The 16921-nt window shown below is 34.4% G+C and overlaps 1 protein-coding gene across 1 annotated transcript in view; it reads right to left on the bottom strand.

Annotated features, from left to right (window-relative positions):
* Positions 1–16921, bottom strand: part of CFAP47 (cilia and flagella associated protein 47) — a 469679-nt gene that overhangs the window by 376174 nt on the left and 76584 nt on the right. Inside the window, exons 19-21 of the mRNA XM_019019001.4 lie at positions 15832–15909; positions 12780–12924; positions 11500–11594 (exon numbers count right to left, since the gene is read on the bottom strand). Of these exons, the coding sequence (XP_018874546.3) occupies positions 11500–11594; positions 12780–12924; positions 15832–15909 (318 nt within the window). The remainder of the gene's footprint in view (positions 1–11499; positions 11595–12779; positions 12925–15831; positions 15910–16921) is intronic.

The following is a 16921-nucleotide window of genomic DNA, read 5'->3' as shown; positions in this document are numbered from 1 at the left end:
TGTGGTCCAGCCTAGATGAAAACACAGAGTCTGCATCAAAGAGAAAAGAAAGAGTCGATCTTCATGTTTGGGGGCTGTATCAAAACTAAAAAGGTTGGCTTCAGCCAAATGGTAAACAGGCAGCTCTAAACGTCCATGGCCCCACAGAAATGTCAAAAACACGTAAAAACTGTCAGGAACCGTGTTGTCAGAACTGGAAAAAAGTCAAAAGTTTACAGCAATCAAGTGAACACTGAATCAAAAAAAAAAAGACAACTTAAAAATAGTAGGAAAGCTTTGTGGCACTTTTACTTGCCCTTGTGCCACTCCCTCTGACTCAGCAGTTGTCTTGAGGCTAGCAGCCTTCATTCCCCAGTGCAAGACCCTGGGACCTGTTTTCTTTATGTTTTTAACTTAATTTAATTTTTTATTTTAAGTTCCAGGATACATGTGCAGAATGTGCAGATTTGTTACATAGGTATACTTGTGCCATGGTGGTTTGCTGCACCTAACAACCCGTCATCTAGGTTTTAAGCCCCGCATGCATTAGGTATTTGTCCTAATGTTCTCCCTCCCCATGCCCTCCAACCACCAACAGGCCCCACTGTGTGTTGTCCCCCTCCCTGTGTCCATGTGTTCTCATTGTTCAACTCCCACTTATGAGTGAGAACATGTGGTGCTTGTTTTCTGTTCCTGTGTTAGTTTGCTGAGGATGACGGCTTCCAGCTTCATCCATGTCCCTGCAAAGGGCATGTTCTTATCCTTTTTTATGGCTGCATAGTATTCCATAGTGTATATGTGTCACGTTTTCTTTATCTAGTCTATCATTCATGGGCATTTGGGTTGTTCCGAGTCTTTGCTATTGTAAATAGTGCTGCAATAAACATACGTGTGCATGTGTCTTTATAGCAGAAAGATTTATAATCCTTTGGGTATATGCCCAGTAATGGAATTGCTGGGTCAAATGGTATTTCTGGTTCTAGATCCTTGAGAAATCGTCACACTGTCTTCTACAATGGTTGAACTAATTTACACTCCCACCAACAGTGTAAAAGCATTCCTATTTCTCCACAGCCTCACTGGCATCTATTGTTTCCTGACTTTTTAATAATTGCCATTCTGACTGGCATCAGATAGTATCTCACTGTAATTTTGATTTGCATTTCTCTACTGACCAGTGATGATGAGGTTTTTTTAATGCTTGCTGGCCACAGAAATGTCTTAAGTATCTGTTCATATCTTTTGATGGATTAAAAACTTAAATGTAAAACCCAAAACCATAAAAACCCTAGAAGAAAACCTAGGCAATACCATTCGGGACACAGGCATGGGCAAAGACTTCATGACTAAAACACCAAAGGCGATTGCAACAAAAGCCAAAATTGATAAATGGAATCTAATTAAATTAGAGAGCTTCTGCACAGCAAATAAACTAGCATCAGAGTGAACAGGCAACCTACAATATGGGAGAAAATTTTTGCAATCTACCCATCTGACAAAGGTCTAATACCCACAATCTACAAGGAACTTAAACAAAGATAGCTGGTTTTTGATGAAACAGAACAGACTTCAATCAGAAATTACTGTGTTTATCTCTTCTAACCTTCCTGGGGGTACATGAAGGACTGATGCAAGGTGCTTGCCATGTTTTGCCTATCTTTGAACTCACTCAAGGCAGAAAAGCAGTGAAATTGTTAAAAAATATATTGCAAGATAACCAAAAAACCCAAAGCCACCTGACAGAATATTATGGTTGAGACATGCAAACGCTACCTAAAGTCTGGAAATAAAAGTAGGGGAGGTTTTGGAGAAATTAAGGCATTTAAAAGTGCCCTGGAGAATTTAGAAAGCATCAAGGACACTCAGAGTAGGACATGTGCTCAGAAAATACCTGAGAAGATGCTAAACTTTCATCTTTGTCTGACTCTAGGCTAAGTGCAAGTAGTAAATAAAAACTAAGAAATTGTTGTAAACAACCTCACTAACTGCTGAAGAAGTGCCTCAGGACACTCTATCCAAAAAGACTATGATAGGTGTTTTTGTTTATGTGTCTGATTATTTTAGTTCCTGGCATTCAAGGAAATATATCTCAAAACACTACTCAACACCAGCTAAAGGAACAGACACTTCAGTGACCATGCATAGCAAAGAATGTATTCTTTGCAATAATAGTTTTGAAAAGTCAATAAACAAATGGATGACTACAGCCTTCAATAAGCAAGAAGAGTAAACCCAGAGAAAGGAGGATAATCTGATGTACAGAGTTACCATATTATAATATTCAAATGTCCAGTATTCAATAACCAACAAAACAAAACAAAGATTATGAAGAAATCCCAGCCATAGGACTTATTAGAAAAAGACTTTAAAGCCACTGTTTTAAATACATTCATAGAACTAAAGGAAACCATAGAAAAGAACAAAAGAATATCATGAAAATAATGTATACACGAAACGAGAATATCAACACAGAAATCATAACAATCAATAAAACAAAAAGTTGGTTGTTTAAAAACATTATAAAAATGACAAAACACTTTGGGAGGCCAAGATGGTTGGATCACGAGGTCAGGAGATCGAGACCATCCTGGTTAACACAGTGAAACCCCATCTCTACTAAAAATACAAAAAAATTAGCCAGGCGTGGTGGCGGGTGCATGTAATCCCAGCTACTCAGGAGGCTGAGGCGGCAGAATGGCGTGAACCCAGGAGGCGGAGCTTGCAGTGAGCCGAGATCATGCCACTGCACTCCAGCCTGGGCAACAGAGCGAGACTCCGTCTCAAGAAAAAAAAAAAGACAAAACTTTAAACTAGTCTGACAGTAAACAAATGAGAGGAGACATGAATAACTAAAATAAAAGATGAGATTATGGACATTACTATCAACCATATAAAAAAGGGTTAATTCAAAGAGAATACCATTCTTATGGCTCAAGATCCAAATCTCAATTTTGAAAATAAAATTATAAATTACATAATTTATTAGAAATTTAAATTGATAAAAATAAAATTGATCTATACTAAAGCTGAAAATGCTACGGAAGTAATATCACTGCTAAAATATTTACATATGTATGAGAAAATTCTTATTGCATTTCAAGTTACATTACAGATAATTTAAAATAAAAATTCATTTTTTCTAATGACATGTTTTTAGACTTTGTGTTGATTTTTTTTTACCAAAACCTTATTACATTATTTATGTTTAAAAAATATTAAGATGGTCAACCCTGTTACTCCATGGTACCTTGGTAAACTTCTAGAGGTGGCAGGTAGAAAACAGGCAAGAATGTGAATATTTTAAATGTGAAAAGGGAAGAATAATAGTACTTCTCACATGCCAAAACCTCCAAGGTCACGACAACAAGCATTGATGGGTTCAGAGGTACATATATCTAGTGCTGTGCTATACTCATAAACTCAGTGCTGACAATCTAAACAGTTTTAAATAAAATGAGGAGCTGAATATTATAAAGTGCATATGTTCAGCTCTAGTCATTCATATTGCCCTAATAGGCAAAACACTTGGGTTTCTATCTTTATTTAACTGGCTGTACCACTGCCAATTCCATTTTCTGTCATAGAATCTTATGTACAGTCCATTCTTATAACCAAATTATAGAAGCCTAAAATACTGCTCATATGTTATTTTCCTGGAGGTTTCAACTCTTTTGTCAAAACAGCAAGCAACTCATTCCCATGATAATCTATTTCTGCAGTGGCACTAGCATGCAGACATCAAGGAATAAATTGCATAAAGATGTTGTATTTCATGTTCAAATACAACCTGTTTTGATATTTCACAGATAAGAAAAAACAACAACAACTTTGCTTGATCTTATTTCCCTGGAATCTTAGCATTTAATCATCAGCAGCTGGTTATATTTTGCGTCTCATTTTTATTTTTTCACTTCTGGTTCATCTGCTTTTTTTCTTAATTTGATTATTAATATCATACATATTATAATATTACTATTATTTTAGGCTATTATTTTATTTTTAAGGCTTTTTTATATATTAATAATATGGACTCATATTTTAAAGTCAAATACTGCCAAAGAGTATGTTTCCCAAACTGTCATCTTCATCTGATTGCTGGATGGACATTAGTCTTTAACAGAAGCTGAGGGGACTGGAAATGTGAAGAAAAGGAAAATTATAATGATAAGACCCGTCTTTTCTTTCAATGTGTCACTTAGTTTCTTCCACATCAATAGAAATGTGAAGAAAAAGGAAGTGTGAGGCCAGGGTTCTGGATAAACCTCCATGTGGATACTGAAATCACTCAGAAAATGAGATGAGTAGGGTACCGGATATACTATGAGTCTGGCTGGCAGTGACCAGGAGCATGTCTGGAGATGACTATTCACAAGAGACCACTCACCAGAGATTTCAGAGGGGAACTGGCAAAGTCACACAATACAAAGTTCAAAGAAGCAGGCTTTTTAAAATTATTTATTTTTTTATTTATTTATTTTTCTTTTGAGACAGAGTCTCACTCTGTCACTCAGGCTGGAGTGCAGTGGTGTGATCTCGGCTCACTGCAGCCTCCTCCTCCTGGGTTCAAGTGATTCTCCTGCCTCAGCCTCCCTAGTAGCTGAGATTACAGGTGAGCGTCACCATGCCCGGCTATTTTTTGTATTTTCAGTAGAGATAGGGTTTCATCATGTTGGCCAGGCTAGTCTGGAACTCCTGACCTCAGGTAATCTGCCCACCTCGACCTCCCAAAGTGCTAGGATTACAGGCATGAGGCACCACACCCAGCCAGAAGCAGGCATTTTTAACAGATAAGGACCCTCTAGAAAAATCACCCCAAGGAACAAGGCTTCCAGAAAGGATCACTTCTAGACCCACAGCAAGATTCATAGGAAACGCTATTTTAAAAAACAGTGCTATTGAGATAGCCAGGTTCCCAATGAGAAGAAATCTCATTGAAGAAAAAGGAAGCCCAGAAAAATACAGAGGACTTATAGAAGTGTAGGGACACTAGAGGCCAGAGAAAAAGGGAAGGGAAGCTAACTGTGAGGGGAATCAGAGCCGACAGGGAAGAGAAGCTATTCACAGGATGCTCCAATTTTGGAGAATGACTGAAATAAAGAGGAATCTGAGTCATGATGAATTGAGTCGACAGTTACTGGGGCTTGAGTCTTCACTGTCTGTCTTCGAGTCTAGTGCTGGGTCCCAAAGTTAGAGATGATAGGAGTGGAAAGCTGAAGTTACGGGATAGGTTTAACACAGGACTAGACTGAGGGCTCTATTTTAAAATGTCTGATGCTGTCTTTGTTGATGATTGTTGGTGACTGTCAATGATAATGACTGTTGATAATTATCGAGATAATTCAATGTATTCATCTCAGCCCTTAACTGTCTCTTTTAAGTATGAAGCCTTTCTCCCTCCTGAAACATACAATTTTTCTAAAACTGTGTGGTGAATTCACAAGGCTAAGGGTTAATCCCTGCCTTCTCTGATTATCAAGTAGGTATAGGTGAAAAGTCATACTGGACTTGCCTTCTCTTAACTGACATCTTCACACACAATTTGCATAAAATATGTTTTTATCCAAAGTAGGTCTATAATTACACAGAATGCCAAATTAGGAGGTTCCATGATTCCTTCGCCCATGGAAGTCTTCTCCCTTCAACAAAACTGCAAGAATACAAGTCTTATCTTTTACACAGAAACTAAATGACACATTGAAAGAAAAGATGAGCCCTATCATTATAAAATCACTGAGGTATTCAATGAGGAAGGAAAACTTTGAACGTTTTGTGATGTGTGATATTTTAAGTGATTTCCCAGATGTTGTCATTCAAAGGCAGGAATACCTCAAATTGAAAAGGATATTCTAATGAAGTCAGATTTCAGTACCCAGTCCAGTGTTGGTAGACAGACATGTTTATGAATTGAAAAGGAGCAGGTGTCATTCAAATGTCCTTTCCTTTAATCCTTGAGGAATTATTCTTAGCTTCCCGTAAGAATGATTGTAAATCTAGAATAACCGTTATGAAAGGTTTACCCAAGGTTCTGCATATCCTTAAATCGCAGATCAAGGCTAGTGGGAAAAATAAAAAGCATGAACAATTCTCCCTCACATTCAAAAACTGCAGGGAAAATACAGAGCAACAAAGATGAAAGTTGCAAAGAGCTGCAGAGTAACTAAGGCACTGAAGATGAACCAGCCTGTGCTTCAGGGCAGAACCTGGGTCATAGCAGCAGGAAAAATAAGAGTAATAATAGGGAAAGATCTATACTAGTGCTGTCCAGTGAAACTCTGTCATGAAGAAAATGCTCTGCATTGTACAATAGCCACGTGTGAATCTACAGAATGAGAAATGTAGGTATTGTGATAAAGAACAACATTTCTGTTGGGCTTAATTTTAATAAATTTAAGCTTTAATTCAAATAGCCACATGTAGGTAGTGACTACCATATAGGAAGTACAATTCTATATATTGGCCAAGAAGACACGTTAGTAGCCCACAAGAAAAGGAGGAGCTTGAGTGACTTACAGAAAATAAACAAATCCATCTGAAAATGCCAAATACGACTGCAATTGACTACTAGCACTTCAGGTTGTGCTCAAACCTGGTGCAGTGTAGGAAAGGAAGGTTTACAACTAACAATAAATCAATCATGTATTGTTGATTTCACATTTTCCTGCTACATAGGTCAACCAAGAGAGCATCAATTTGCTATTTACATTTTGACACATGCACAAAGATAGACAACTTACACCTAGCAATAAATATAGTGGAGGACATTTGAAATGACTGGAAACCAGATAATCAATCTGCCTTACTGGCACAGATTTACAGAATAAATTCTCAAAGGGTGTGCTGTCTCTGCAGGAGTTTATATGTTCTTCTAATTGTTGAAGTGAATTACATTCCAATACACTAAGTAAATCTTCTTTTAAAATACCCAGTTAACGTAGAATGATTCAGAATCTAAGCAAAGTGTGGCACTTCACAGAAATTTAAATATATATAATTAATTTTAATTTTATGATCAATTTCTAGAATCCTAAACATTAAGAAATACTTAGAACTTTTTAAATTGCTGACAGTGTTGGTGAACTATTGTCTAAATATATTATATATAATACATTCTCCAAAAAAGTCATGTAAGATACTTAAATTGCATTATAGATTTTTCTAATTTTCAATGATCCTTAAGTAAAATGTTTTATATACATTTCAATTATATGAAAATATAAAATCACAATATAGACTTATTAGAAAAATATATAAACTTGGCCTTAACATAATTTAAAAAATCTATAAATTACTGCAGAACATTTAGGTTTTTTCTTGTTGAAAGTGTGTGCATGTGTATGTGTGTGTGTATATCTGCATACTTCTATGTACATGTGAGATATAAACATTATATAGGTGAATGACATACCTTAATTTACCAGAATATTAATTTGTGAGAAAAGAATTACTTAGTTTTTATTTAGAGGGTTTTTAAAAATCAGAATAATAAGAATACATGTTTGAAAAAATAATCTTACAAAGTTTATTTTTAAAATAATGAGCATTCCCCTCATTTCACCATTGCACACATGTGCACACACACAAACATACACATACACATCCAGATGTAATCATTAGTTGTTTTAGACTTACTGCAACATAGTTAAATAACCTACATAGAGTGTCATGAAACAAGCTGCAATAAATTTACAGTGATTTAAATGAATTAAAGTGTGTTCTCTAACTATAAGGGAATTACATTAGAAATCAATAAGATAAACAAACTAGGTAAATGCACAAATATGTGGAAATTAAACGAGACACACCAAATAACTAATAGGTGAAAAATAAATTATGTGGGAAATTGCAAAATATTTTGAAGAGTAAAAATGAAAATAAAACATATCAAAACTTTAGGGGTAAATGTAAAACAGTATTTAGAGGAAAGTATGTAGCCGTAAAACCTATATTTAAAAAGTGAAATATCTCAAATCAATGCCCTAACATTTCACACTCAAAAATAAGAATAGAAGATCAAATCAAACAGAAAAAAATGAATAATAAAGATAAAGTGGAAATGAATGAAATAAAGAATCAAAAATAATACAGCAAATCAGAAATACCAAAAGTTGGATCTTGAAAATATCATCAAAACAGACAAAACTTTAGATATGCTGACCAAGATAAAAAGAGAGATGGCTCAATTTTATAAAATCAGGAATGAAAGAAGGAACTAAATTATTACCTACCTTACAGAAATAAAAAAAACACCATTAACACATATATATCAATAAATTAGGTAACTTAAATGAAATTTCTCAAGAAGAAACAGAACATTTTATAAATACAGACCTATAACAGCAAACAGATTACATTAATAATTTTTTTACAGTTCTAACAGCTGTATTGAGATATATTTCACCAAAAGGGTACAATTCAATGGTTTTTAGTAAATTTACAGAATTTTGCAATCATCACCATAATTAAGTTTTAGAATGTTTCCATCAACCCCAAGAGCTTCTTCATGACAATTTGCCTAACTCCAGGTAACCACTGATCTACTCTATAGATTGTCTCTTTTGGAAATCTCACATAAATGGAATCATACAAAATGTACTCTCTTTTATCTAGTTGCATTCACTTAAAATAACATTTTTGTGGCTTATTCATCTAGCAGGACATATTAGCAATTTGTTCCTTTATACTGCCAAATAATATTATAGTGTATGGATATACCACATTGTGTTCATCCATTTATCAGGTGATGGACATTTGGGTTGTTTCTACTTTTAAGCTCTTGTGAATAATGCTGCTATGAGCATTCACATAAAAGTCTTTGTATGGACATGAATACACATTTCCCTTCTTTTGGGAAGAAATACACCTCCCTAGTTAGCAATATTCTTAGATATTTTATTCTTTTGTAGCAATTGTGAATTAAATTGCGTTCCTGATTTGGCTCTTGGCTTGGTCGTTGGTGTATAAAAATTCTACTGGTTTTTGGTCTGGTGTAGTGGCTCCCGCCTGTAATCCCAGCATTTTGGGAGGCCATGGTGGGCGGATTACCTGAGGTCAGGAATTCGAGACCAGCCTGGCTAATATAGCAAAACCCCATCTCTACTAAAAAAATATACAAAAATTAGCCGGGCGTGGTGGCACATGCCTGTACTCCCAGCTACTCGGGAAGCTGAGGTAGGAGAATCACTTGAATCGGGGAGGTGGAGGTTGCAGTGAGCTGAGATCGCACCACTGCACTCCAACCTGGGTGACAGAGTGAGGCTCCATCTAAAAAAAAAAAAAGAAAGAAATGCTAGTGATTTGTACCCTGATTTTGTATCCTCCAGCTTTGCTAAAGTTGTTTATCAGCTTAAGGAGCTTTTGGGCTGAGACTATGGGATTTTCTATATATAGAATCATGTCATCTGAAAACAGGGATAATTTGACTTCCTATTTAGATGCCCTTTATTTTTTTCTCTTGCCTGATTGCTCTGGCCAGGACTTATAATACTAAGTTGAATAGGAGTAGTGAGAGAGAGCATCCTTGTCTTTGCTGGTTGTCAAGGGGCACACTTCCAGCTTTTGCCCATTCAGTATGATGTTGGCTGTGGGTTTGTCATAGATGGCTCTTATTATTTTGAGGTATGTTCCTTCAATACCTAGTTTAAAATTAATATTTTTTAAAAAAAAATGCTGAGGACTAGATGACTTCAATGATGAATTATAAGACCAATTTAAATAATTAATTCAGTCCTTCACAAATTCTGCCAAAATAGAAGTGGAGACACCACTCTATAATTCATTCTAAGAAGCCAATATTAGCCTGACATTCAAAACAAAGGTATCAGAAGAAAAAAAACAATAAGGCTAACAAACTACAGACCAATGTTCCTTACAAGTACAGATGCAAAAGCCTTCATCAAAGTACTAGGGAATTGGATTCAGCAATATATAAAAAGAATTATATCTTATGATCTAGTGAGATTTATTCCACAATGCAAGGTTGGTTTAACATTAAAAAAATCAATCAATATAATATACTATATTAATATAATAAAGGACAAAAACGTGACCATCAAAGTGGATAATAAAATTAACAAAATCCAGGTCTTTCAAAATCAAAATACTCAATAAACTATAAAAGGAAACTTCCTCAACCTAATAAAGGAAATTTTTTAAAAAAGATAACTGTTGCTAACCTTATATTTAAAGGTGTAAGATACATGCTTTCAGGAACAAGACAAATATGTTTTTCTATTCCACATTATCTTATCTCAACTGAAGTACTGAACTTCAAAATAGCAAAATTAATCTTTATCATTTTCTAATATTCAAACTCATCCTCAAACTTTATTTTTTCCATCTGAAAGCCAAATAACAGCTTACATTGTTCCTGAAATAAAATTTAATCTCAGTAAAAATAACATTACCAAAAATTAGATTATTAAAGATAGCATTTAGTAGCATTCAATACAATTTTATTGTGTTATTAGTTATTTTCTCTTAATTCTAATCTATACCTATTGAGTAGAATCAATTTAGTTATGTTGGTGTATTAAAAAAAGTTTTGACATAAGAATCTTATACTCTGATTGCCATATAGAAGTTTGATTCTTGCTTGGAAGGATACACTAATATGCAGTTTTTTGTTTGTTGGTTGGTTTGTTTTTTGAGACGAAATCTCGCTCTTGTTGCCCAGGCTGGAGTGCAATGGTGCGATCTTGGCTCATTGCAACCTCTGCCTCCCAGGTTCAAGCGATTCTCCTGCCTCAGCCTCCTGAGTAGCTGGGATTACAGGTGCCTGCCACCACGCTAATTTTTGTACTTTTAGTAGAGATGGGGTTTTGCCATGTTGGTCAGGCTGGTCTCAAACTCCTGACCTCAGGTGATCCGCTGGCATCGGCCTCCCAAAGTGCTGGGATTACAGGGCTATATGCACTTTCATATCATGCGCAGAGAGAAGCTCTCTCCTTGGGCACTTCTGTTAGAGAATCTGTGAAGCAAAAGCCTGCTAGAGTTGGCTCCTGAAACCTGACCAATGGTCTCCGTTCCTTCTGGGCACATTTCAGAATAGGTTTTTTGTCTGTTTGTTTGCTCTTGTTTTTAAATCACTAAACATCAAGGGGTACAATATAAAAGGAGCCAATATCATAGCAACTCCTCTTAAATCTTCACAATATGTCTTTGACAATTTCAGGTAGTGGTTCACAGAGCATACACCACTCAAATATAAGTACAAAGCACCAACTGCCTGGAATATAACTTTCCTCTCTTTCAAAATGTGTAATATCTTGAATTTTCTAGATAGTATAACAAAGACCACACGATCATAGGTCCCCTGTACATGCCTTCCGCTCCTCTTGAGGCAGTCTGCAGCATGAGCCAAACCCTCCAGCAATCGTTTTACTGAATTAAGGTATACCCAGGCATGCTTACAAGTCAGAAAGAAAAACCCTCTACAGATAGATCTTGGGTGATCTTTAATAGGTTATTGGTTCGGAATACCCATAATTGCAGTAATATGAGGAATAGAAAACTGGAACTTACTTCTTTGGGAGAAAATGTTATGCTACATTCCAGAGATGTATTTTCCTCTAATTCCAAAGAATATATATAAGGAACTGCAGGGTCTTTAAATTCTTCTGTAAGAGGTGAAAAAGTACATATATTCATGACAATCAAAAATCAATTTCTGAAATATTTGTGCAGGGCTATGTGAAGATGCTCAGTAAAGAATTGTTCTAAATACCAAGATTCTAATTAGCAAAATTGATATCTATACATGGAACAAATATACATTCAATTGGCAAAACAGTGACAGTAAACTCATTAAAAAATAACTCCAAAGTTCAAGAAGCATGTTATAGTCATACTCAGATGAATATAAATAGGAATAAAGGGCAAGGTCAAGTAATTAACTAAATCTTAGGTCCCGGAACAGCTAGGAGACTCCCTTTCCAGTGAAAATTGATCAGGGAAGAGTCAGATCTCCTTTGATGCCTCAAAGAGTCCGTAAGTAATACAAATGCATATCCATTACCTCACTGATACAGTTACTTTTCACTTTTTGAGGATATGTAAGATGTCTTACTTATTTTTATGGACTCAAACGCTACTATCTTGCCTGTAATTGGGATTCAACAAATATTTAATGAATAACAAATGACTAAACCAATGACTAGGAAACTTTCTGTAAGAATCCAGATAGTAAATATTTTAAGCTTTGTGAGACATATGGTTCCTATCACAGCTATTCAACTCTGCCAGTATAGCATAAAAGCAGCCATAAGCATTATACAAACAAATGGGTCTGTGCGTGTTCTAATAAAAACTTATTTATAAAAACAGGTGATGGCTCATATTTGGCTCATAGGTCTTATTTTGACAACCTATGGAGTAAACTTATAAAAATGCGTATTTTGTTTAAATCTAATTTAACATCAAGATATCTAATACATGAGTAAACATATAGACATAGCTCCCCAAAGACATTTATCTAAAATTATTGAGCAATTAAAACAAGCGATTCATAATTTTATGTTCATTTAAGGCATATACTTATATATAACATACTTAACTTACCATATTTAACACACTAATAAGAACGGTTACGTTTCATGTATTACCAAAGTGTTTTGATATTAATAATGATATATTTCTACAAACAAAACCATGATGAGTTACAGAGTGTAAGAAAAACATGCAGTGGTCATTAAAAACATTTAAGAAGAACTTCCCTTGATTGAATTAGTTTTAGAAATTATACCACAGGGCAATTTAAAACTGTTTTCCTTTTACAATAATACCATTATATACAAAATATATACCTGATTTGTCTTTAAGAGCCATTGAAAAATCCGGAAAGTCTTTTAGATTAAACTCCACTCTGGCACGTGTTATACCTTTGTTTTTTATTACAAATGGAATAATCTGGGTACCACCAATATAGGCGCCACCGAAATTAAATACATCCTAAAATTTAAAAAATAAAAATAATTAGAAAATAGAATAATAGTTTATGAAAATGTAAACTAAAACTTGCAATGTTACATTTATCAAGGAAATTATTAACTACAAAGCAGAACCCTATAAAAATCAGTCACATTTTCCTTCCTCTCCCCCACCTCCTTTATGCCTCCTACATGTAATAAGTTAATAAATCCTATTAATTCTTCCCCTTTCTTCACCTCTTGTCCATATTGTAACTGTATGAAATGAGTAAATCATCACTTTTCATTTAGTTTCTAGATTTTTACTTTTCTCAAACTCTCCCCTTCATAATGAAGCCATATTTAAACTAATTAAGAATTTGATCATATCACTTGTTTTAAAATTTGATGGTTTCTCACGATCTACAGGACCATGTCCAAGCTCATTAGCAGGGCTCATAAAGTTCACCATGGCCTCCTGCTGCCTCACGTTCCAGCTTCAACTAGCTCCACTCTATTAAGTGATAACTTAATATTTCAGCAAGCTGTATGACTTGGTATTTCCAACCAACACCTGATGCTTCACCCTTCTGTGTCTTCACCCTTTTGGTGCCCCTTCTATCACAAAAGCCTTTCTGTAACTTGCAATTGCCTAATAAAATATTACACATCCTTCAAACCCCAGACGGATAAACTGCAGTTAATCATGCTGTGCTCAGGACCAATTCTGTTTCTTATATTTACTTATATTATGATATCACATAATTTATTTATGTATTTATTTACTTATCTGTCTCTTCTACTGGACCTTAGCGTGATTCATTTTTGTATCCCTAGCACCTATCCAACATCTACCTTAAATAAACAAGGAATGTTTATTAAGTGTATCTGAGCTGTAGCTCACACACAAGGCATGTGCTTATATCACAAAGCTGTTTAGAATTCCTCCTTGTAGTAGAGTTACTAAAATACCATGGAGTTTCTTAGTGATAGAATTACATACAACATTTAAAGGAGATCGAGACAACAGCATCCTAATATTGAGGAGAATTCCGTATGAAAGTAGACTGGCTACTATTTGTTTCATTTAAAATGTCAACGCAGTTGTATATGTAAAATTTCTAAAATCCAAAATGGAAAACGAAAGTTTGATGTTTCGTATATGTAAAAATAATCACTCTTCTTATCCCATTCAAATGAGCATATATATGCAAATGAGCATTGTATATGTGCTCATTTGAGTAAAATGTCCTAATTGTTAAGACACATAGTCAATGCCTTAGCCATTACTGTATAGTTAATAAATGTATAGCTAAAAATATCTAGTGATGTGTGAATATTATTTTTTAAAGTCAGCTATGTCTAAAATGCTATAAAATAAGGGAATATTGATAAAATATATTAAAGTCCTATAAATTATTCAGTTGTACCATAACATGCAAAGCATGCCCAAAATGACTTTAGGATGAGAAAAGAAAGTGATAAAAGACTCAATATTATCTAACATTTTTCAAGGAAGGATGCCATAGTAATGCAAAAAACACTCTGGATACTACAGAGTTTAACCTCCAGGAATCACCACAGCCTTGGACAAGCTAACTTAGTATTTGTCAGTCTACCTGGACTTATGCCTTCACCACTGAATAAAGAAAGGTTATAAAAGTATAAGTTAAAGCCATACACTGGAATTTTGGTGATGCCATTTAAATGCAGACTAGCAGTGAGCCCCCTACCTGAGGCAGCAAGCTAACCTCTTTATCATCAATTTCTGCTCAATTTAGCTCCACACCAGTATGGTGGTGGATGTTAACAGTACTAGTGGGAGAAAAAACAAAAGTACAAATAGCCCCAAAATAATATGACAACTGCTCTGATGGTGATGTTCCCAGGGTATAAGATTTCTGTAATACCTTATAAATGTCACAATGAGGGGGCCCTACTTTGAAGAATCAAGGAAAGTTTCTTTGAATAGGTAAGTCCAGATCTAAACACTAAAGTGCTGGCCAGAACAACAACAAAAAAGTGGTGTATGTGTTTGTCTGTGTGTGTGCACTCTATCAATTATAGAACAAAATTTTTTCAGGGTACATACAATAATGCAAAAATAAATGTGATTCTAGTTCAGAAAATGAAAATCAATACCACAGTGAGGTATCATTTTATACTCAATAGATTGGCAAAATTTAAATCTGACAATATAACTTGTAGAATAATAGAATTTGAAGCAATGGAAATTAGAGAGGACATTTTAGGAATAGTCCTGTGAAGTTAAACACACTCATAACTCTATGTCTCAATAACTCCATTCCTAGAGAACCTCTTGTATGTGTACCTCAGAAGATAATAAGCATATAAATGTTCACAGCTACAGTTTTTGTGTTTAAAAAAAAACCAGAAATACCTATTGGGATGAACAACTGAATGATCATGTAAATTATAGTATGTCTACACAAATAACTATTATGCAGTATGACAATGATTAACATACCATTACACGCAATTTAGGTGAATGTTGAAAACACAATATTTAAGTAAAAGTAACTCACCAAAGGCTACAAATAGTACATCTTTGTTATAAAGCTCAAAAACAAACAAACTAAATAATCAACAATGAAAGCATTCATATTCATATTTATGTGGTGTCATTTTAGGCAAGTGGTTATCTCTTATAAGGGACAGGACCATAATGAAGATGATTTTAATGGTACTGGTAGTGTTCTGATCCTTACATTCAGTGGTAAATTCTTAAACCTTCATTCAATATTCTGTTTCATCACTTACATTTATATGACATATATTAATTTTTATTAATTTTTTACTTTATATATAGTAATTTTTAAAAATTATACATTGGAAAATATTTTTAACATAAATGGGCTAACTAGAAACACATAACAAATAAAAATCACCACACTCAGAGTTTCATCACACAAATAAGTAACATACTCACAGGATTGATTTCTACATCAGCAATTTCAGCAGATCCACCAATCCTAAGGTCTATAACATTCGCATGACGAATAGAAACCTTATTTAGGAGAAATAAAAACTTTGTAGAAACCACATTAAAATATAATCATAAGTTGCTGAAGTATTACCTGGCACTTATATAACTTTTTTTCATTTAAATAATAGTAACATATTATAAATGTACAAGATTTTTTCTGGTAATTGTCATCACATTTCTTGTTTTGCAGAATTGATACTCCTAAGAAAAGTGAGTGTTTGACCCCTTAGAACCACCATAAATGTGATTAGCTGATGGTTTGTGAATTTGAATGCCGAGCTCTACCTATTTGACTAAACTTTATTGCCACTCCTTGCAGTACAATTGTTATTTATCTAATTTCAAAGCATTATTCAAAATTTTTAAAAAACAAACAACAGGAGAATGGTTGCAGTATATATCTTCCCCTAGAAAGATACGAATATGCACAACAACCATAACAGTAATGAGACTAACTAAAAATTGCTGTGTATATGGGTCAAGTACAGTGAAATCCTTTTTGTGCTCAGTATTCTATTAGATAACGACTGTTAATACTCCTAATTTTAAACTGAGGAAACTGACTCTTGCAGAGGCCAAGTATTTTGTCTTTTTCATGAGATCACAAACTTGAAAGCAGCAGCAGCTAAACTAAGGGCTGCCTGAACATTTTATTGCTTCCAAGAAAATTAAGATAGCAAATTAAGAATTTAGTTGTATAATTCCTACAAAATAAGAACTATAGAGTATCTGAGCATATAGTTGCTCAAGCAAAGTCTCAGAAGTGTAAACCTATAGTTCCTTGGAAACCCTGTCTGTATAAGCACAGGAAAGAGTCAAGGTCTAGATTTAAATTTAAATGTATATTATATCTAAGAAAGCAAAGCGAGTGTATTTCACTCTTCCACAATCACTGATACTGTTTATATGCAAAGAAACCACAAAATACCATTTTTCAGAATTACTGGGAAAATCAATATGCCAGCTAGATAGCCTTATTAAAGTAGCTATATTCATAATGCTATATGATTGCCACATTTTATTCAGAGTATAT

Source organism: Gorilla gorilla, chromosome X (assembly GCF_029281585.2).
Source record: "Gorilla gorilla gorilla isolate KB3781 chromosome X, NHGRI_mGorGor1-v2.1_pri, whole genome shotgun sequence".
Lineage (NCBI taxonomy): Eukaryota > Metazoa > Chordata > Mammalia > Primates > Hominidae > Gorilla > Gorilla gorilla.
The sequence above is the reverse complement of the archived record's forward strand: the minus strand, read 5'-3'. Positions and strand labels throughout refer to the sequence as shown.